The sequence below is a fragment of the Apis cerana genome, linkage group LG2 (assembly GCF_029169275.1).
Source record: "Apis cerana isolate GH-2021 linkage group LG2, AcerK_1.0, whole genome shotgun sequence".
Classification (NCBI taxonomy): domain Eukaryota; kingdom Metazoa; phylum Arthropoda; class Insecta; order Hymenoptera; family Apidae; genus Apis; species Apis cerana.
The window spans coordinates 4,530,212-4,553,647 of record NC_083853.1 but is presented as its reverse complement, the minus strand read 5'-3'; the positions used below and the strand labels follow the sequence as shown (position 1 = coordinate 4,553,647).

At 31.1% G+C, this 23,436-nt stretch overlaps 2 protein-coding genes across 8 annotated transcripts in view; both read left to right on the top strand.

Moving 5' to 3' along the window:
* The first annotated feature begins 1,042 nt into the window (after positions 1-1,042).
* On the top strand, positions 1,043-21,106 carry LOC107996370 (histone-lysine N-methyltransferase trithorax). Of its 4 annotated transcripts, none has more exons than XM_062071806.1 (11): positions 1,043-1,344; positions 1,944-3,375; positions 3,491-4,057; positions 4,135-4,568; positions 4,641-4,802; positions 4,863-5,258; positions 5,441-9,539; positions 9,693-12,279; positions 12,706-12,868; positions 12,964-13,110; positions 13,248-21,106. In XM_062071806.1, exons 1-11 carry the CDS (start codon positions 1,180-1,182, stop codon positions 13,419-13,421), a joined length of 10,326 nt encoding a protein of 3,441 aa, XP_061927790.1. In that variant the 5' UTR covers positions 1,043-1,179; the 3' UTR covers positions 13,422-21,106. The 4 variants fall into 4 exon arrangements, with proteins under 4 accessions (XP_061927790.1, XP_016909879.1, XP_016909877.1 ...); XM_017054390.3 differs by having other exon boundaries at positions 5,441-12,279; positions 13,248-13,440; positions 13,551-21,106; XM_017054388.3 differs by having other exon boundaries at positions 5,441-12,279.
* LOC107997543 (putative transcription factor capicua) overlaps positions 20,328-23,436 on the top strand; it is a 59,158-nt gene continuing 56,049 nt past the window's right edge. For all 4 annotated transcript variants that reach the window (XM_062071825.1, XM_062071821.1, XM_062071819.1 and 1 more), the window contains exon 1: positions 20,328-20,468. The gene's annotated coding sequence lies outside the window, so the exon portion shown is untranslated. The remainder of the gene's footprint in view (positions 20,469-23,436) is intronic.

The following is a 23,436-nucleotide window of genomic DNA, read 5'->3' as shown; positions in this document are numbered from 1 at the left end:
TACACAAAAAAATTTGTACAATCAGTTGTATCATAATTTTTTTAAATATTAGTAATATTAGTAGTTTTTAATAATTTCTAATATTAATAACTTGTTTTTTTAAATATTATTTTATAAAATTATCTCTCTATGTTGAAGCAATGTAAAATAAAATAAAATAATTTTATTACTCGAAAGATATGTATAACATATTAAACAAATACATTAATAATTTTTTAATATATTATTTTAATTTATTTATTAAATTTTAATTTATAAAAATATTTTTTAGTTTTATTATTTATCAATAAAAATATATTATTATAAATAATAACTTTTCAAACATATCTTTTTTTTAAAATTAAAAATTATTGAATAATAATAATTTAAATAAAATTATTTAATTTTTATTTATAGTAATATTTAAAAATTCAATTTTTTATATATAATTGAAAATAAATTTAAAACTTTAAAATTATAAATATATAAAATATAATATTTTTAAAATAATTAAATGTTTATAAAATGGAAATTATATTAATAAGTATTACAAAATGAAAATTAATATTCCCTAGTGTAAAATGTATTATGGTGGACAAAACTGGACAGCATTTAATATGCAATACAAAACCAATCACATCATCGCTATCATCATTTATTAAATATAAGATTAAAATCTTTTGTTTATAGGTAAAAAATTTATATATTATATTTTTTATCATTTTACGAATAATTATTAATTATTTATTAATTATTATTATTAATTATTATTTATAGATATCAATAATTTATAAATAAAAAAATATTAATTATAATTTATACAAATATTTTATGTAGTATATGAAATTTATATGGAATCATAATTATACAAATTAAAATAAGAGTTAATGCGGTTGAACGCGCGTAACTTGGATTTGCTCAAGTAAAAATCACTAGATGAATACGCGCATTTGTATTTGAAAACACATGTACCCATCTTATATATACACTACTAGTGATTCTGTGTTTGACAGTACGCGCGTATTTCGCGGCTATCATCGAATTTAGCCGACGTTAACCGATGTTTAACGAAGCTTGTGAGTTCCGTGTGTGTTAAGTGTTCGTTGGTGTTCAGTTGGTGCGCCTCGACTGGGCAAAATCGCGTAAAATGGAAACAGAATTTCGTTGTGAGGTTGAGGTTGGCCGTTGAAAAAAGTGAACATGGGAAGGTCCAAGTTTCCCGGGAAGCCGCCGAAGACGGTTACCAGGAAACGGATCAAAGTTCTCGGTCAGCCCGAGACAGCCCAAAGTGATTCGGTAACCGTCGCCGAGAACATCTACTACGGACTTTCCCTGTTCAACGAAACATTTGGTGACAACGAGAAGGTAATTCGTAGTTTATCTTTCATTAGAACTACTTATAGTAAGGCGCGTAATTAATTAAAGTATATAATTCTTTCCCGACTTACAAACAATTGTATTTATTTTATAAGCGTCATAGGGACGCATACGGCGCCGATTCGGTGGCCTGAAAAAGTCCAAGATTTGGCTGTATAATGAAAGTTAACCTATTAGAAGGGAATCACAGACTCAGAATGGCAGATGTATATAATACGTACTAATGTACCGCTATAGTGGAAAATGTCAATGATTTTATAAAAAATTTATATTTTGATCTTGTTTTTATTCTATAGACGTATTTTAACTATATTATTAATTTCTTTTTCTTCTTTCATATAAAATGTAAACTTTAAGTTAACTTTTTAATGTCTTCAAATTATTAAATATCTTTGATCATATTGAAATTATTTAATAAATATATTTAAAAATATATTTATATAGTAAAAATAAATATAAATATAAGATGTAAATATTTAATATTTAATTTATTAATTTAAATAAAATATAAGATTAATTAATAAACAAAAAGAAAATAATAATATTAATATAATTTACTTTTTAATGTTTAACGTATTTTTTCATAGGAACATCCACCATTCCATGGTTTTAGCACTAAAGAGGCTAATCTTTCCGTGTCTTATATAAAAACACAACAACATGACACAGAAAATACAACTGTTAAATTATCATCTGATGCTGTTAATAATTCTATGCCACAACAGAATGAACAAAATATTACAGATGTCAAAAATTCTCCATCGAATACTGAAAATGATACAGAAAAATTATGTGATAAAAATATCAAACCAGCAGAGGATGACAAAAAAGATGTGACACCATTAAATTCCAAACGTACTGCTAAATTTCATAGACCTAAAAGTCGCAGAAATTGTAAAAATATAAAATTCTCCAATTTTATGAAAACACCAGTATTAAAATCAGTGAATAATATTTTAGACCAGCATCAACGAACAAGACAATTACGAAACAGTACTGCAAAAAGATTATTGCAAAGGGCTAAATCTAACAGTAATAATGTACGTAATATAACAGCACAATGTGGAGATAAACCAAATGCTGTAAGAAAATTTATTTTACCAGTTCGAAGTGCTCATTCTTCGAGAGTTATTAAACCAAATAAAAGATTTATTGAAGAATTAGAAGAAATTTCTGGAGCAGAGCATAGTGAAAATGAAATTGGTACACATGTAAAGAAAGCTAAATTTACATTAAATAAACTTTGTAATCAGGAACCAAAATTAAAAGAAGGAAATATTACTAAACTCTGTACAAAATTAAAGGACAAAGAAGTGAAAAGTAAAGCCAAAAAAGTAATTCAGCGTGTAAATTCCAATATCCAAACTGTTATACCAGCAAAAAATCTTGAAAAATTAACTCCTTCTATACAAAACGCACAAGTATCAAAAACTATTAATACAAGTGTTAAAAAAATAAATGTATCGACTAAAAATAAAATAATAAAATCTTCATCTGATGAATGCAGTAATAATCAAAGTGGAACGGCAAATATAACTCATACAAGAAAAGCTCAAAATGCAAAATTATCTATCTCTAAAACCCAAAAACCAATTTCTGTTCCTACAAAAGTTCTTCCTGATTCTGATGTTCCAAGTTCAGAGTCTTCCAGGATCCAAACAAGGTCAGGAACTCAAAATGATACAGTTGACTTAGAAGTTCAGACAAATTTTGAAGATACAATAAAAATAAAAGAGAATACCAATGTAAAAAGTCAAACTAATATTGATAATGGAAATAAAAATACAGAGGGAAATTCAGATAATTTTGACACAGAAAGTACATTATCTGAAAGTGGAAGTGAACATAGTAATCATACAGAAGATGAACAGTCTGAATGGACTGGAATGAAATTAAATGGTGGAAAAGTTATTTTAAGAAAAGCAAGATTAAAATTAGATAATAAATGTGTTAGTGGAACTGAAGGTCCCTTTTCAAAAACAAATAATAATAGCATTACAAGTGGAAACACTAACTTAGGTATGTGTAATAATCTTTATAATCTTTTTATTTAAATATTTTTAATATATAAAAATTAAAATAATATTTTTTCTATGCAAATTTAAAAGTTTATTTTACTTGTATAATTTCTTAGGTTTAACAGGCACCATTAAATGTGGCGTTTGTGGTGCTGTGCGATTTTATCGATTCGTGAAACAGGCTCGAAAATTTGGTATTCATAGTTGTGAATCATGTAGAAAGTTTATCAGCAAAATGATTAAACGGCAAGCTTGTGCAAAATCTACAAATAGTGCCCTTCCAGTCCTTCAATGTCATAAAGGCGATGGTTTATGCTTAGTACCACCTGTTGTAAGAAGTCAACAATGGAATCTCATGAGATGTGTTTATAAAGCTAGATGCCCAGCTTGTTGGTTAAAAATGTGTTTAAAATGTTATAATATTCCTTCTTCACTAAGAACAGGTTTAAATACATTGTTACCACCAATGATGAGAGATCCTTTGAGTATTCCATTAACACTAAGTCAAGAAGATAATGATAATCAAGGACAAAAATTAATATCTTCTAAGTTAGGTTGGCCTGCAGAAGATAGTTCAGAAAAGAACTTATTCAAATCAGCTATGAGTTGGAGAAATATAGAAATAGGTCAAAAAACCAGTTTTCAAGGCACAGGTGGTTTTCTATATACAAAATTAGACAAATGTAAGATAATGATTCTTATAATTTATTTTATGCATATTACAATTTCTAATATTCATTATTTGTTTTAAAATTTATAGTTGACTCATCATTGAATATATCACCTAATAAAAAAAGAAGAAAAAACAACAGGATAAAAGTGAGAAAGAAATTGAAAAATCCAATATTCTCTGTACCATCTTTAAATCAATGTCCACAACCTCTGAGGCAGAGACTTGAATTGAAGGGACCAAGAGTGAAACATGTTTGTCGAAGTGCAAGTGTTGCTCTTGGTCAACCAATTGCCACTTTTCCTTCAATAGATGGAAAAGAAGCTACTGAAAGCAATAAGCACATTCCGAAAACTTCAAAGGAAAATGATAGGATAGAGAAAAAGGATGAAACAAAAGAGAAAGAATCACAAAAACATAATGATGAAAATACTACTGTAAATCATAATACTGCTAGTATAACACAACAACCTCATTCTAAGAGAGGAAAATCACAACAAAATATACCAACATCAAATTTTCAAGTAAGCAAATATAATAATTAAAATTTTATTATATTAATATTTGTAGTTTTCAAAAAAAATTAATCATTACAGGTATCTAAATCAAATAATGATACATTACACACAGTATCTATAGATTTTTGGGAACAGTATGATCCTACAGAAGTTGGAGCAAAAGGTTTTGCCCTTATTGGTTCAGAACTCTTTCATATTCCTGCTATTTGTTACCTTTGTGGAAGTGCTGGAAAAGAACCAGTAAGTAATGTATATATGAATAGAATTATATATAATTGTACATTGTAAAAATCTTTCCAGCTCATCCACTGTCAATGCTGTTGTGAGCCATATCATGCCTTTTGTTTGGAACCCAGTGAATGGAATGCTTGTGCTCAACCAAACTGGTGCTGTCCCCGATGTACAATATGCCAATCCTGCCATCTAAGATCTGGTCCAAAATTGTCTTGCATTCGTTGTCGTCAATCATTTCACCATTCGTGTTTGTCAAAATCTGGTGTTAGTGCGAGACTTTATAGTCCTGAAAGACCTTATGTGTGTCAAAGCTGTGTTAAGTGTAAGAGCTGTGGTAGTGAAGGAGTTAATGTTCATGTGGGCAATTTACCATTATGCTCCATGTGTTTTAAATTACGTCAACAAGGAAATTACTGTCCTTTATGTCAAAGATGTTACAATGAAAACGATTTTGATACAAAGGTAAGTATACATTTTATTTTATAAATTAATAAATATGTGGTTACATGTGTTACTGTAAAAATTCATATCTGAGTACAGATAAATACAAATTTATAAAAATATATTATATAATTTTTTTCAGAATAATAACTATAATAATAATTAAATTTTTCTATATATTAATTCTATATTTTATTTTTCAGATGATGGAATGTAGTGAATGTTCTTATTGGGTACATGCTCAATGTGAAGGGCTTTCTGATGAACGTTATCAAATTCTTAGTTATTTACCTGATACTATTGAATTTACATGCAGTCAATGTTCCTCTAATCCTAATTCTGTTTGGAGAAATGCCATAGAAGCTGAACTTAAAGCTGGTTTCATAGGAGTTATAAAATCATTAAGTAAGAATAAAAAAGTTTGTGCTGCATTAAAATGGAGTCCAAGGAAAGAATGTTTATGTAGATCTGTTTCTAATGGGAAAAAATTGGATTTTTCAAATGAAAAAACAGATTCAAATATCAAAGAAAGTCCCAATATAGAAGAAATTGAAGAAGGTAATAGTGAAAAGAATAAAAATACAGAATTTGGACATAATAATAATTCAAAATCTGATTCAATAAATAAATTGGATGAAGATCAACAAAATGATTGCACTAATAGAAGAGGTTTGAGACGCCTTCGACAAAAATTTCATTTAAAAGAATGTTCTGTTCGAGTAAAAAATTGTGCTATAAAGGATATTCAAGATAATGATAAAAAGGATTCGATAATTCAAGAAAATTCAAGTAATAATTCAAATGATACAGAATGCAATTGTTTGGATCAACAAATTATTGTTAGACCTTCGCCCACATTGATGTCGGTAAAACGAAAAGTTAATAATAATGAATATAAAACATTATCTCAATTTCATTGTGATATGGAACATGTAATTAATTATACTGAAACCAAGGAACTTACTGAAGCTTATCATGAAATTTTACGAGAAGTCTTTCCATGGTTTAGTCCAAAAAATATTAAAAATAATGGAAAAAGTGATGCATTAACAGCTGCCAAGGATGTTAAAGATGATAGTCTAATTACAAAAATTGATGATTCTATACTAGAAATATGGAAAGAAGAAGTAATGAAAGCACCAAAAGCAATTGCAGCCAAAACAGCAAATTTATATAACGTTCACGTTGAAGATAGTAGATCATGTTGTTTGTGCAAAGGTTTAGGTGATGGTCCAGAAACAAAAGAAGGACGATTATTATATTGCGGCCAAAATGAATGGTTACATTCAAATTGTGCACTTTGGTCTAATGAAGTATTTGAAGAAATTGATGGTTCTTTACAGAATGTTCATAGTGCTATTTCAAGAGGTCGATTAATTCGTTGTTCAGAATGCGGGAAAAAAGGAGCCAGTGTTGGTTGTTGCGCGAAAAATTGTAACAGTACCTTTCATTATCCTTGTGCAAGGAATGTTGGACTTGCTTTCAATGACGATAAAACAGTATTTTGTTCTTTGCATTTAAATAACTGCACAGATAAAACATTACAAAATGAAAATGAATTTAGTTTACGAAGACCAGTATACGTGGAACTAGATCGTAAGAAAAAAAAATATGCAGAACCAAGTAAAGTAAAAGTTATGATAGGTTCATTGATGATTGATTGTTTAGGTACTGTTATACCTGAATATTCCGATACAGTTGAAAAAATTATACCTTGCGATTATAAATGTTCTCGATTATATTGGTCTACAGTAAATCCTTTTAAAATTGTAAGATATTATATTAGAACATATATACAAGTATATGTACCAGAAGTTTCTTCCGATATAGAAAATAATATAACTATTGATCATTCTAAAGAACAAGAAAAAGAAGATACATTAAATATACAAAAAACTGAATATTTAGTTATTAAACAAACTTTAGATGCTTTAATTGATGCAGTATGTAATAAAGAAGTTGATGAAAATCTAGCAGAACAAAATAATACAGATCTTCTACCACCAGAATTAAAGGAAGCTATATTTGAAGATTTGCCACATGATTTATTAGATGGTATTTCTATGCAAGATATATTTCCAAAAATGACATATGAAGATTTTTTGGCAATGGACTTAAAAAATGATGGTACTTTTGCAACTGATTTATTTAAAGATGATATGTTGGCATCTGAAGTAGATGAAATTATAAAACCACCTGAAAGTAAAGTTTCTAAAATAGATCCTCCTTTAGTAGAATTAGGACCGCACAATGATTTATGGGTTCATTTAGAAACTAAAACTTCTGTTCAAGATTTAATGGATGATTTATTTAGTTCCAAAAATCAAAAACGGGGAGGCAGAGAATTAAAACGATCTAAATCAGAAGTAATGTCAAATAGTCCGTTAATTGTCGGAGGACAAAGACATCATCAACGATCTTGTAGTTTAACTTGGAGTTGTAAATTAGATGGTACTTATGGTCCCAGTATAAAAAGAAGAAAATTATCTAGAAATTCAAGTATCACAAAATCGAACGAAACAAGCGTAATGGTATTAGATTCACAAAATGAACGGCCACCTACATTACATGAATTAAGAATTCCAGAAAGTATCATGGTTACTGTGGGCAGAGCTAATACACCTAATATTTTATCTGATTCTATGCGGGAATTGAAATACTGTATTGAAGATGCTAATGGTATTAATCGTAGAGTAATATCTACTAGTCGTGAGGAAACTAAAGAACATAAACGACTTTTTTGGCACGCGAGGCAACAGCCGCGGATATTACAAGTTGATGGGCCTGCTGATCCAAGCAGTGCTAGTGAATGCAGTTCACCAGAATATAATATTGAAGAAAAAACTACAGCATTATGTATGGCAGAACATTTATCAATTCCGCAATTAGATGGTATCAACGATGAATCTTCGTGTGACAGTAACGAATTTACTTCATTTTCTGAAAAAGAGTTTAATCCTTGTACAAAATCTTCAAATAATATTTTACGATCAAAACGAATATATGGATTTATTAGATCACATATTACAAAATCTAATGATAAATCACAAAAGACTAAAGAAAATGATGACTTTCCTAATTGTCAAAAATATGCAATACAACAAACTAATTTTAAAGAAAATAATTTAAAATTGAATTTAGAAATTCCACAATTAGATGGAGCTGATGATATTTCCAGTGATGACGAGTGCATATCACCACAACATGTTGAAAGTGAAAGAACTACTATTACTTCTCAATGTGATGCACCATTTGATCATATAGATCGTCCTGTAACTTGTAAACGATGTCGTTGTACATATAGAACACAAGATAGTTATAATAGACATTTGACAAATTGTGATATCATGATAACAAGCGATAGTGATTCTGAAACTATGGATAATAAATTAGCATCACCTGATTCTAGATTTTCTCCAAGTATTAGCTCTGTATCTCCACAATTTATAACATTATCTCCATCTGAAGGGCATACTCTTTCATCTGATTATCCAGATATACAAGCTACTTCTCCTTTAGAAGCTTCTGTACCATCACCTCATCCAGCTATTCAAATCGAACCAATAGCACAAGCAATTATTACACCACAAATTCATACGCATGCTACTGTGGAAACTGTTCATCAAACAGTATTAACATCTAATGATATGATTGTACAAACACAGTATACGAGAACAACAACTACATTACCAAATGCTTCAGTATTACCTCAAGAAAGTACTGTTCAAATAACAGAAATTACAGATCCACCATCTGTTGCAAGTGATTCTAGTATATCACAAAATATCATTAATACACCCATGAATTCTCCAGATGGTGCAAGCTCTCAAACGGTTCCAAGTCCACAAGTATCACCTACATTTTCTTCTACAGGTGTTCAAACTGCAACTAATGAATCACAAGCAAATATTCAGATAACAAAATTAGCTAAATCAAAATCTCCAAGAGCGCCAAAGTCTCGAACGAAAGGAATAAAAACACAGATTGTGAAAAATACTATACAACCACATAATGGACATGCTAGGTTTCAACCAATGCAAAATAATACTCCAGTTATACAACTGCAACAAACTCAAAGACCAAGTGGGCCAACTGTTATATTACAACAAGCATCTCCTGGTATCATGTCTGCATATGTTGAGACATTGCAACAACAATCTGGACAAAATCTTCAATATGTAACAACAATTGGAGGTCAACATGAAACTGCATTTAAACCGCAGTTTATAACAACTAATCATTTAGTTCCTGGTGCATACATACAAGCATCTTCTGATAACTTATTGGCATTACAAAATGGAGGTATATCAATATTGCCTGGTGTACAAATTGCTCAAACACAACCAACAGTTCTTGGAACAATTATACAGCAACAACCTAGTGCAATTCAATGTGGAGTTATATCATCTGAACAATTATTATTAAGTTCAACACCAACATTAGAAATGTTTACAGATTCTACAGGCAGTATGTTTCTTTCAAATCAACCAATGTATTATGGTTTGGAAACTATTGTAAGCAACACAGTAATGTCTTCCAGTCAGTTTATGACTGGCACAGTACCACAAGTGTTAGCAAGCAGTTATCAAACAACAACGCAAGTTTTTCAAGCTTCTAAACTTATGGAACCTATTGTAGATGTTCAGGCTGTTCCAGGTGTTCCCACTGTAACAGCAGTGCAATCTGTACAAAATGTACCTGGAGTACCTGGAGTACCTGGAGTGCCAAGTGTACCAAACGTTGCTAATGTATCCAATGTACCCAATGTAACCAATATAGCCAGCATACCTAATGTACCTAGTGTAACCAATGTACCTAATGTTCCAGCTGTACCCGCTATTCCGAATATATCTGCTGTACCCTCTGCATCCAATGTATCTAACGTATCCAATATATCAAGCATAACAAATATATCAAATATATCTAATGTGCCCACAATACCCAGTGTATCTAATGTGCCTAGCGTACCTAGTATACCCAATGCATCTAATACACCTAATATACCTGGTGTATCACATGTACCTAATGTACCTGGTGTATCTAACATACCCAGTGCACCTAGTATATCTAATACACCTGGTATATCCAATGTATCTAGTGTATCAAATGTACCTAATGCATCTGGTATACCTAACGTACCTACCGCATCTAGCGTACCTGGTGTATCTAATATACCCAGTGCATCTAATGTGTCTAATATATCCAATGCACCTACATTACCTAGTACTTCTAATGTAACTAATATATCGGCGATACCTAATGTTCAAAATGTATCTAATATTTCTACCTTACCACCTAATGTAGGAAATGTTTCCGATATACCTACAGTACCCGGTGGTTATGTCGTTGTAAATCAGTCAACATCTATACCAGAACCTGTAACGCCACAAATTAATATTTCTGCAACATCTGAACAAACCTTTGCCTCAACTACCTGTAATGCCATATTGCCTGTATCATGTCAAAATGTTGTAGAACCAGTGACATCAATACAGCTACCAGATACATGTTTATCTGAACCTCATGCTGTAGTAAGAGTAACATCGCCTCCTAAGTTGTTGCAAAACTCAATACCAACAATACCAAGGGTAGCTGTACGCCCAAGTCCAGTTTCCAACTCTATTATGCAACCTAATAATGGACCATGGAAAATTACAGAACCATTATTTGGTTCGGAACAGATGAATACTAACGTCCGACCATATTTTGACTCAAAACATGTATCAGAAAATACCAGTATGATAAAATCTAGCATATCATCTAAAATACCCCCCTTACCTAATCATTGTATAACTCAAAGGGATATAGTTGTAAATAAGTTAAATCATGATGTAAATAATGTGCATAATAATTATAGTAGTACTATACCGAATTCAAACAATATTAATATAAGTACAAGTAACAATCCAGTGATTGCCAGCTCGGCTGTACAAAATAAAATTACAATGTCTACAAGCAATGTACCAACAAGTCGACCGATGAATAGAGTATTACCTATGCAAGCCGTAACTCCGAAACAGGACACGACAAAAGTCATGCAAAAAACAGAAATGATTATAGAAGAACCAACGAAACCAGTAATTAAACCAGCAGAACCAGAACAAAAGATTACAGAATCTAAGAAACAAATTGTTGAAGCAGTAGCCCCTACAATGAAGAAACCGGAAACGACTATAAACAACATAAATGAAACTTTGAAATTAAATACGGAAGCGATCGAAAAAGTAAAAGAAAATCTGAAGTTGGAACTGGACAAAGAGAAATTACAGAACGCTTCGTTAAAAATAGTGTTACAAAAGCAATTGCAAGATGGTTCTTATAAAATTACACATAATATGAAAGCAATGACACAAAATAAGAAATCTCCACAAGTAACATCTGTAGAAATATTGCCGTCAAAACAAGTACCACAAATAGCTTCTTTGCAATTGTTACCGATAAAAACATTCACGTTGAAAACGAATAAGATTGAGGAAAAAATGAAACCAATTGATAACAAATTTAACATGTTAAAAACAAAGACTCCACCAGTTGCTGTTAAAAAGCCAAGAGTGATTAGTAAGTCTATTAAATCTGTAAAGCCAACTTTACCAAATCTACAAACATCAAGAAACACTTCAAAGGGACCGACGTTGATGTACGAAATAAAATCACAGGATGGATTCACTCATACCGCTTCCTCAATGACTGAAGTATGGGAAACTGTATTTCGAGCCGTGCAAAATGCTCGAAAGGCTCATAATTTACCTCCATTGCCTCATAATCCTCTCATTGAAAATTTAGGCTTGGATAATAATGCTACGGTGTATCTGATTGAACAGTTACCGAATGTAAATAGATGCACTAAATATAAACCCCGATTTCATAATTTAGCACCGCCTAAGCCAGGAGAAATAGAAAATGATTTACCAAAGGCGTGCGATAATGGTGCTGCTCGCGCTGAACCGTTTAAAGGAAGAAAAGTTCATGATATGTTTAGTTGGCTCGCATCGAGGCATAGACAACAGCCAAAAATGATTGCTATCTCTGAAGCTGAGTCCAGGTAAAAACAAATATATAAATTTTATAATTACTTTAGATGAATATAACTATTGAGAAAACTTTATATATTAAGCGTTAGATTGTTAGATTAATTCATAAATTTGTGTTAATAATATTTCATAAATTATTGTTAATATTTCAGAAGTAGTTAATTTATAAAATTCAACAATATGATATATAAAATAATAAGATTAATACATTACAGATTAAAATAAATTTCAAGTTTGTATTTTTTTTCGTATCTTTTTAGCTAAAAAAAAAATAAGTGAACATATGGTTTGGCTTAATACAATGAATGTTTAAGATATGTTTTCTAAATTTAAATTAAGTTATAAATAATATATATTAATAATATTATTTAAAGGTTATATACAATATTTTTACCTTTTGTTTTAATTTCATTTATATTTTTTTAAAATTGTTATAGGCGAGTGGCAAGCACAAATTTACCAATGGCAATGCGTTTTAGAATACTAAAAGAAACATCGAAAGAATCAGTTGGAGTGTATCATTCTCATATACATGGTAGGGGTTTATTTTGCTTGAGAGATATTGAAGCTGGAGAGATGGTTATTGAGTATGCCGGCGAGGTGCGTAGAAACATTGTTATTTATATAATCTCTTTTATTAGTTATTAATATATTGTGTGTAATTTTCTTGAACAATATTTTATAAATCTTTATAGGTAATTCGAGCTTCGTTAACTGATAAACGAGAGAAATATTATGATAGTAAAAATATAGGATGTTACATGTTTAAAATCGATGATCACTTAGTCGTTGATGCTACAATGAAAGGAAATGCAGCTAGATTCATTAATCATTCATGCGAGGTATCTATCTATTTAATGAATTACATATATTTTGTAAAAAAGCAAAGTATTTTTTATATTTATTTATAATAATCCATACTTAAAATTTTATTGAATTAATTTATTAATTAAATTATAATTTACAAATCATATTTCAGCCAAATTGTTACTCGCGTGTAGTGGACATCTTAGGTAAGAAACACATTTTAATTTTCGCTCTCCGTCGCATTAATCAAGGAGAAGAGTTAACGTATGACTACAAATTTCCTTTCGAGGATATCAAGATTCCATGTACCTGCGGTTCCCGCAGATGTCGTAAATACCTCAATTGAGACTGCATATACAGCTATCGTAAGCAGCCAACCGGCACAGCAAAAAAATAATGTGCTATAATTATGTGCGCTTTGGAATAGGATTCATTTTATTGAACGTTATTCATTTAATCATCAAACTATTTTCAGAGATTGCAGCTTTTTATTACTATAAAGGAAATAGATATACATTTAAAATATTAGAAGGCCAGATATAGTACATGAAACATCGCGTTATGACAATGTTACTTTAAACAGCTACACTTCGTAGTTGATTTAAGGGGTATACTTATAGCAATAAATGATTGAACATGTCCTGCTTTCGTACCCAATGAGTCTCGCGTGCTTCATCACGTTAAGGCTCATGAAAGTGTTACTTTATCCACGCCTGTGCTTTTATGCACGTCTTCTAGACTCTACTTATTATCTACTATTGAGGCTTAAGTGTACGAGTTATCGTCACTTTACACTAAATCGAAAATGTTTTTAGTTTATATTCATATATTATTCATAAGCTAAAAGCATTTATATAAAGTTCTCTTTTACATAAATTATTTTGATTTATATATTTAAGAATTCTATGCATAATTGGACCAAGTATGAAATTGAATTATAAAATATAATTATAAAATATAAATACAGCATAAAAATAATATGTACTTATAAAAGAAAATTAATGACTTTCCATGATTGTCATTTACATTTTTTGTCATATATGTATTGAATATAGAAACACGTTTAACACGTTATAAATACCAAATATTCATGTTCAGAGAAAAATTTGTAAGATAAAAAGCACATGATTTTATTGTAAATTTCGATTTTATATGTAATGACATACAATTAAATATTTTTTAATATTTTATGTAAATTTAGAATTTAGTGTACAGTGTACGACTAACTTTGTGACATTTCATGTCTGATGTAGGGCCAGATTTCAAATGTTCTTGTAAAATATGTAATTGTTAGATTAGATACTGTCTTGATGTAAGTACAGCTACCAGTTTAACTTAAGTTAGTAACATAGATGTTAAGAAGTAAAGAAAGAACGCGCGCGCGCGAAAAAATGAGAGAGGGGGAGGGGAAGAGAATGGCAAGAAGGAACAGTTTCCTAGCGTGGGATACTGTGAAGGTGTACCTACTTTGGCAGACATTGATGATATTTTAAGTCTTATAGTAGTGATAAAAAGAAAAAGATAAAAAAAAAAGATAAAAATGAAACAAATAGGGAATTTGTTTCCCACAGAAATTGAAGCCTGTTCGTTTGTTTTAAATGAAGGATTATGTACGCGCAATATTATTTTGATATGTTTTTATAGATTTTTAAACGATGCACCTATACGTTTGTGCTTCCGCCTTGCCAATATTACAATATTAATCTTATTACTTTATTTTTGTATTTAAATAATATGAATCGCTAGAAAAAAGAAACCTTTTATTTTACAAAAACTTAATAGCATACTGCTCATGTATAAGAGATTAATCATAATTTTTATATGATTTCTGTCTAAAATTTTTCTACGATTCGTAAGAGGCATATGTAATCACGTGATCAATTATGTTAACAGAGTGTAAAAAGATAATTAGATCATTGTTTCGAGTAAACTTTTCTAGAATATTAATATTTCTAGGAAATGTTTGTGATATTTTCCTACACTGGGAAAAGTTATAAATGTTCTTTATAGGAATATATTTCAGATTTTTACGGATACATCACTGTATACCGTAAAAAGCACCTTTCTGTGAAATGCAGTTTTGCCTTACCTTTAATGTACCTACGCTTTAAACCCGGTGATAGATTTAGATATACCCCAATGACTTATATTCAAACTGAAAAAAAAAAAAAACTAATTGTGTCTATGCATCCATTAAGCTATGATAAAGTATTTTAGTGCGGTTAATCAATTTCTGCCGAGGTGGTTGTCCCTTAAATTTGGTGCTCCATGGACACCGTTAAGTGCACTTTACACGAAAAAATGGCCTAGAGTAAGAAATAGTAGGTGGCAGCGAAAGAGTTTGATAATAATAAGAAATGCATTATACGATGAATATTGATCGCGAATTTATTTAACGAAATAATATAAAGAAGTAAATGATGGCAGGAACATTATTTGAGCACGTTCGTCGTTCGTGCAACATTTTAATCGGCCTGGTTTGGTACAAAATGCGTATGCTGATTTGTAAAAAGTTATAAAACAAGGGAAAGAAATAGAAACTTGTTCTGGTCACGAGAAATTGCCATTTTTTAGGTATTTTGAATCTTTTTTTTTTTCTCTCTTTTTTTTAATATTATGATTACCAATAATTAGTGACTATTATTGGAAGATGAATATTGTTAATATAATAATTAATTAATTAATTTTAATCTGTAAAAAAAATAATATGACATAAGAAAAGTAATTTACTTGAAAATATAATAGCAATGTTAGATATTTTATTGATATTTATTACTTATGGATGACGGTTTTAGGGTTAACGAGATGTACTAATTACATTAAACATGATTTAGAGAACATGGTGCACATGATGGTCTAATATTGTTGAAAAGATACGAATGACAACTTTTTTTATGGAGGGAGGGAAGAGAATATCCTTTTCTCTTTAAAAAAAATGCATTCTTGTAATTGTTACATAATATCATCACGAACTATTTGGGATTATGAAATATATGCAATGTATTTTACTATACTTCATATTCCCATTCACAAATTATAATAACTGTGGTGATTGTAACAATAATTTATAATGGGTATATATTTACACGTGTCAGTAGATAAATTAAGAACACTGTTTTTTAATTATTTTTTTATTTATAAAATCTCCATATATAAAATATTTTATGCTCTAAAAGAAAGAAAAACAAAAAATATAGATTTTAGCGTCCGTATGATACGGAAAATTATGTTCTATGTATACTTCTCTGATAAAAAAAATATTCAGAGTTTGTCGAGCGCTTTTCTGAAACATACTCTGTATCTTTTTAAATGATTCCCTAATTCACGAAATGTGTACAAGATCCTTAGTATTACGCATCCAGCCTTCATTATTATGGTTATTATTAGTATTATCAATTAATTATAATCTACATGAAAAGATAAGCATAATACACCACCACTCATATTGTGCACTGTTTGTTTAAACTACACCCGTCAGCACCTTTGAAAAGTGATTCGTGTGAAAAAGAGCAAAAATTTTTGACGTTAGAGAAAAAGAAACAAATATATATATATATATATATATACACATAAATATATATGTATAATCTTCGAACTTGAATATGTATATGTATACTTTACCTCGAGATAAATTTGCTTTAGGTAATGAAAGTGTTGGATATTTACTAGTTTGGTGTGATAATGAAACGAGTGGTTAAGTTATTCATGGAACTGTACGGTGCCCGTTAATACTTTTTACGACAATTTCAAAAACATCGCAGCGTTGCATCCTCTTGTAAACGAGAGTCATCTCTTCGAGTCTTTGGGTTCTTCGTTTTATTCGTAAAATTAAGTAATTAAAAGAAAAAAAGATTGAAATGTAAAACGCTTCTTAAATCATGTATAAATAAAAAAAAAAAATAGTATTATTCTAACGTTTAAACGAATTGTAGAATTTTGAATATTGTACTTGTTTAAAAGAAAAAGAAGAATACGAAGATGATGAAGAAGAGACAGCAAAAGAAAGATAAAAAAAAAATACTATTGAAAAATTTAAAAATTAAAAAAAAAAGGAAAGAAAGAAAGAAAAAGGAATGAAAGGAAAATTGAAAAAATTGTCTGTGATTATCAGTCATAATAATCTTTAGGTCAACATATTTTTTAGAGAATATTTTTTAGCAAATTACAAAATTTATGATATATCCCTATTATTGATATGATATTGGATCAGACACGCTACGCATAATATTAAAAAAAAAAAATTGAAACTGTAAAAGTTGCAAACTGTTTAATAGAATTATGAATAGTTGAGATCGATGGCTGTTGTAAAATATTCAGTGTTTGGACAAATAATTATTAAAAACTATTTATAATATTGATTAATATTGAGATACGATTATATATTATTGTATCGCATACTATAGTAGCGTTTCTATCTCTTTTGCGTTTGCATATTCATCGGAATAGATTATAGAAAAGAATTGGTCGTAGGCCCATACAAGACGAAGTCGTGATGAATGTAAAATTAAACGAAGAGACGCTGCGGGCAAATGGGACGTATTTACTGCACGCGTTCAGCGTGTAAATTGTCGTTATAAAATCCATCTACTTGTAGAGAACTTATGAAATAATCGTAATATTTACATTAACCAGATGATATGCATACCACATAGAGACGCATAATTAATGCTTTCATCACACAATACATATATACACATATTTACATATACATATATTTACATATGACACATACATAATACATACAAAAAGAAAATACAACACACCCGTACCATGTTTTGTAATTAAATGTTTTGTTAGTATTATATGAGAAATTAACAGAATAAAAACACAAGTGGAAATATAATAAACATGTTCCGTGCTATGTAAAAGTACCCTACTACTACTGTGTTATATCTAGAATGAAAATTGAAGCGAGAGAGAATTCTGGTTTTGCTTTAGAATTCTCATTAATAGCGAAGATAGATTTTTTTCTGAAAATCTGCTGGTCTCTAAAACAGCCAGTATTCGATTGAAATGCTGCGAGAAAAAGAAAAGCAAAACGCGACTCTCGCTTATATCTCGGTAATTTTAAATATTGTCAGCGCGCAATTAGTTTAAGCATAAAGCGGCAATCTTATCTCCTCTTTGTCTGTTCTCACAAACGGGTAGACTGAGCAAGTACCATATTGTAATCTACGATACCACTTGTTCATTGTAACAGCGACGTGCGTTATAGGTCATGCTTTTTCCACGTGTGAGAATCCTCTGTTTTTTTTTCTTTCTTTTTTTTTAACGTGCGTATTCGGTTGAGCGCGCGTCGCTGACTCATGCACGTTGCTCGAATGTTGTTGTGCGTACCTCGTATAAAATGAAAAGAAAAAAAAAAAAATTTCTTCGAAAGTAGAATTAATATGTGTGTGAATTTGCGCTTATTCGATGAAACGTCCGGAGGTTCGTGCGTCGCTAGTTTGGAAGACAAAAAAGAAATAGTAAAATCGTATAATATAATCTAAAAAAAATTTATTGAAAATATTTGATTGTCATTCGATAATCCAGTAGTACTGGAAATTAATTCAAATGTTTTTCGAGGAACAATTACATGAATCAAGTTTATGAATACTTAAACAAACGAAAAAAAGAAAAAGACAAAAGAATGAAATTAAATTCTGTGATTTTTCGGAGAAAAGTCAGTATTAAGAATCTCCAGAGAAACATAAATTCCTAGGAGCAATAAATAGTCGATTCCGAACACTACGACTCTTGTAATAATAATCAATCGGCATTACAGTAATGTATCGCATTTATCTCATTTGAGTAAAATACAATTGCGGGATAAGATACGGCGGAAATCGTAGAAGCAAAGTATGTTGTAACGATAGGCATACATTATTATCGCTATTTTCGCGTGTATTATTACTGCACAGTCCTTCCACAAACTATCTTAATCACATTATTAAACGAATATAACGTAATAAAATGTTAGATGATGTAGATACAATGTAAATATGGTAATGTATCGCTTGACAAATGAAATTTTATTAATACATTCGCTTGTTTCGTATTTAAAAAAAAAATATATATATAACAATGCTACAATTATTATTTAGGGGTGCGCATTACAAGTTTAACTAATAATTCTCAGAAAAAGGGAAAGGTATTTTTAATAAAAATCAATTATTAAATAATTCAATGTTATTTAAGCGTAAATCATAATCATTAAAAGTATATAAAATAAATAATTAAAAAAACTAGTATTTATTGTCTTATCGATAATTTATATTATTTTAATATCATAAATATTACGAATGAATTCGTATAACTATCAGAGATTATAAAAGGCACATTACTGTGGCAACATCATCATGCTCGAACATTTCCGTAGAACAGTGAATAACCTCCTCGTTCTCACGTACGGACACTTAAGAAGCATGGTTCATCCTACTCCCTCTCCTTTTACTTACAACTTCAAGAAAGACTAAGCGTTACATGCGGCATTCGCCGCTCTTTTCTTTCTGTCTTTGTTCTTCAACTAACATCAAAGCATAGTTCCTTGTCACGCGTATTCTCACAACGAAGGTTTGGTGGTTCCACTCACCTCCTCCCTTTCCTTCTTCACCACCTCCATCATTTCCACTACTATCACCATCTTTTCCACCTCTTCAGCAGCGCTTTCATGCATCCCTCTTCGTTCCCACAAGCAGTGGACGACAAGGTGTTAGTCACCTCAAGGACGTTCGCTGTAATTGGGATAGGTCGGATAGATACGTCAGAGAGGGGAAGAAAGAATAAGATAGAAAAGGACGGAACTAGGGTAAAGAGAGGGAGGTACGTTACGAGTAGATAAGTGGGGGAAATGAAAGTAGTAAGAGTGAGACAGACATAGAGTTAGAGAGAACTAGTGGCGATGCGTGCGTTTCTGTAAATGGCGCCTGACCGAGCATCGCGCGTCACGATTCTCTCTTTCTCTTTCTTGTGGTAGCCGTGACTAGGGTCCGTGCGCGTTGTAGCCGTGGTGCATCAGTCCTGGACCGGAGGTTGTGCCGTAAGATACGTGAAATCCCAATGCGAGTGCACGGTTACCGGTGACATCTTTTTCTTGTGCTTGGATATGGCGTGTTGTGTTGCATTTGTCGTAAGTGAACGTCAATGCTAGTGGTACTTGGCGTTGAATTTGCATGCATGCAACATGGAAGAAGGTGCGTTGGTGCTACGATAGTGGTTTCCAAGCGAGGAGAGTTCCGCGATAGCAACGCCGTCTGTACACGGAACGAAGAGTATATCGGCTGTTATCGCCTCCTACTTCTCCTCTTCTTCCTCCCCTTCTTCCTTACCCTTACTATCAACACGCAGCCGCCTCTTCGCCTTTGTTCGGACTCGCGTGAGCTCGTTGCCACGGACACTACGGAGGCCGCAGGTAAAGACTGATTCAGGGCCGACATTGTCACAAAATATGAGAGTGAAAGAGAAAGATAGATTAAAAAGAGAATGCTTATCATGACGCTCTGTCTGAGTTTCATTATTCTCGGTGAGAAGAACAAACAAAAAGAATAAAAAGTGAGGTTAGGAATTGAATCTGTTCGTAGTCAGCAACTTGGGTGAAAATGCAATTAAGTTTCGTTCCACTCGGCTGACGTGAAACTGTGCGCCAACGTAAGCCTGTAGGTATATCTACGCGTAATATATGCGAATGAAATACGAAATAGTAGTATACGCACGATGTGACCTGAAAATAGATGTTCAAGATAGACTGAGATGGAAAGAGGTAGATGACCGTGGAGTTTTTTAGACATTGTATAATCTAATTTTTGGTTAGTGTCAATTCTATTTCGTAGTACTATGCTGCCAATTATTAAATTATATTAAAAATTAAGCAGAAAATGTTATTTTATAAAAATGTAATAATAGAATATATATAATTTTTTGAAAAACAATTTATTTAAATTCTTTGCAAAAATTTTATGATACATAGATATTTTATGTTAAAATGAACTAATTATATAACAAACATGTTAGAATCCAGAATTTGAAAAAAAATACAATCAATAACAACAAGATTTTTGTTTTAATATCGTGAATCCATAGATTTATCTTACGGTGCAAATCCTATCGTACGAACCCGTGGAAACCTGTTCTCCGTCGCGAGTTATTTCGATCGCAGCGATCCACAGTTTAATTTCTGCTTTGAGTGCGAGCATGCGCATGCGTTGCAACACGGCTGCTCTGCTATTCTCACCGAATAATTTACGGCACGTGAGCTCCACGGGATCGAACGCATTCGTGACACAAACAATATTGTATATGAATCAAAGATACGTGTGCTTATCTCAACGCAATGTTTAGGCGTGATCTGACGCGTATATAAGTGCAGCGTAAAGTAGTGGACAAGACGAATTCGCGCTCGTGAAAGTTATAATCGATCGCATAACAAATTCATTCGATGTATCATCATTCGACGTATCATATTTACATGTTATAACATATTTATTGATTATGTATAATTGCCAAATTACTATTTTAATATATATAATATTTTTTAGCATTTATGACATTGATATTATTTTGATCGTATTAATTTTTTTATAATGAAATGTTAACATTATGTTAAATAATTCTTTTTATATTATGCAGTATTTATATGATAAAAATTTATGCGAAATCAAAATTGAAATTCAAAAATATATAAAATTTCATCTTTCCATAGTTAAGTATGATCCAGATTTTTGCAGTATTGCACTGGCTGTAACTATGTATTATAACTAGCTTAGTCTTGTAATGGCTTCACCATGCTTTTATTATCTTTAGTATCATTCAATTTACTTTCCATATTTTAGTCTGTTGCCAACAATAATAAATTCATTGTATATTTTTTAAAGGAAAGATTTTTTGAATATATATACGTTAATTAAAGAGGTTAGGTTCGAATTGATCATTTGATGGTACATATTACTTACTTTATATTACACATGTTTGTCTTTATGCGAAATATGATTTCGAAATATGAAAAGAACTCGTGTAATTGTATGAAATGGTGATTTTCAAGTAAACAAAAGAACTTTCGCTGCTCAGGTCACTGATGCAGCGCAAATTAATGTATGTAATTTGTGTACGCGGGAGGTTAATAAGTGTTGCGCGACAAAAAATATCTTTAGTATTTTTATAAATTCATCTTTAAATCTTTTTGATAAAATTTCCGTTAAAAATATTGCATCATTCTCAAGTGTAATCTAAAATAGGATGTTGCTTCTCTTCATATTATGTTTTTTTATTAAATCGATGAAATAAGAATATTTTTTTCCTTTTCTTTTTTCTGTGATATATTTCACGATTCATCGTTTTAATTGTTATCATTCATCGTCCGTATGTTAACGTTTTTTATAGATTTTGTTTTAAAAATTATTGAATATATTAAAAAAATCAGAAAAATAAAAAAAATTATCCATGAAATACATTATTTGATATAAAAATTTCTCATATATTCAAGACGAATGGTTGTTGCTATGTGCGGTTTCTTGCTCTTTTCTACACAAAACCGCATGTTAGTCCTTTTTAAATCTTCTTTATATTTTAGATAATGCATCTCGGTTATCTTTTTTTTTCGTAACAATTAAATTTACGCAGCAAAGGCGAATCAAATCTCAGTAGTCGGTTTCGCATTAAAGTACGCGTTCTTGCCACGCGATTATTGAATTTTTCTATAAATAACGTACTACAAACGAAACAAAGGTTATTAATATTAGTTCGCATAGTTGGGTGTAAGAGAAAAAGCAAAAACGGAGGAAGGATAGCAGAATGGTGATGCATGCCAAAAAGGCCCAGAAATTCAAATGTTGTTTCCATGTATTCTTTATCATTGTTGCCAATCAATGAGACATTGGCAAGTTGCCATTAGTTATGAAATAATTCTGAAATTCGACTCGTAATGGTCTTATGCCGTTGTAACCGATGAAAATGTTAACCACTTCTTACGTGGCAGACTTTACTTCCGGCCGCGTTGTATTTTATTATGACGGAGACGGAATCATGTTGCGCGAAGCGCCACGCAAATTCCGAACAGCGGATAAGGTGGCTTTTTAATTCGTCGGTAAATCCGATCTTGATCAAATCTGTTGCTAACCGCGTCTACCGTTGAATCGACGCTTTATGAGGGTCACTGAGAAGCGCGTCGAGACGCCCGCGCATGCAACTCGTCGACGTCGTTGTCGTCGTTGGGTTACGCTCGTGACAGTGCTATCGTACACGTATTACTATATATGCTGGTTACAGGTATGTATATGTAATCGCGAGACTGCAACCTACTACTCTTTTAATAGACGACGAATAGGTCTATAGACACACGCTAGACGTCGTCCACGGTCAATGCTTGGCACATGGCGACACCAGGA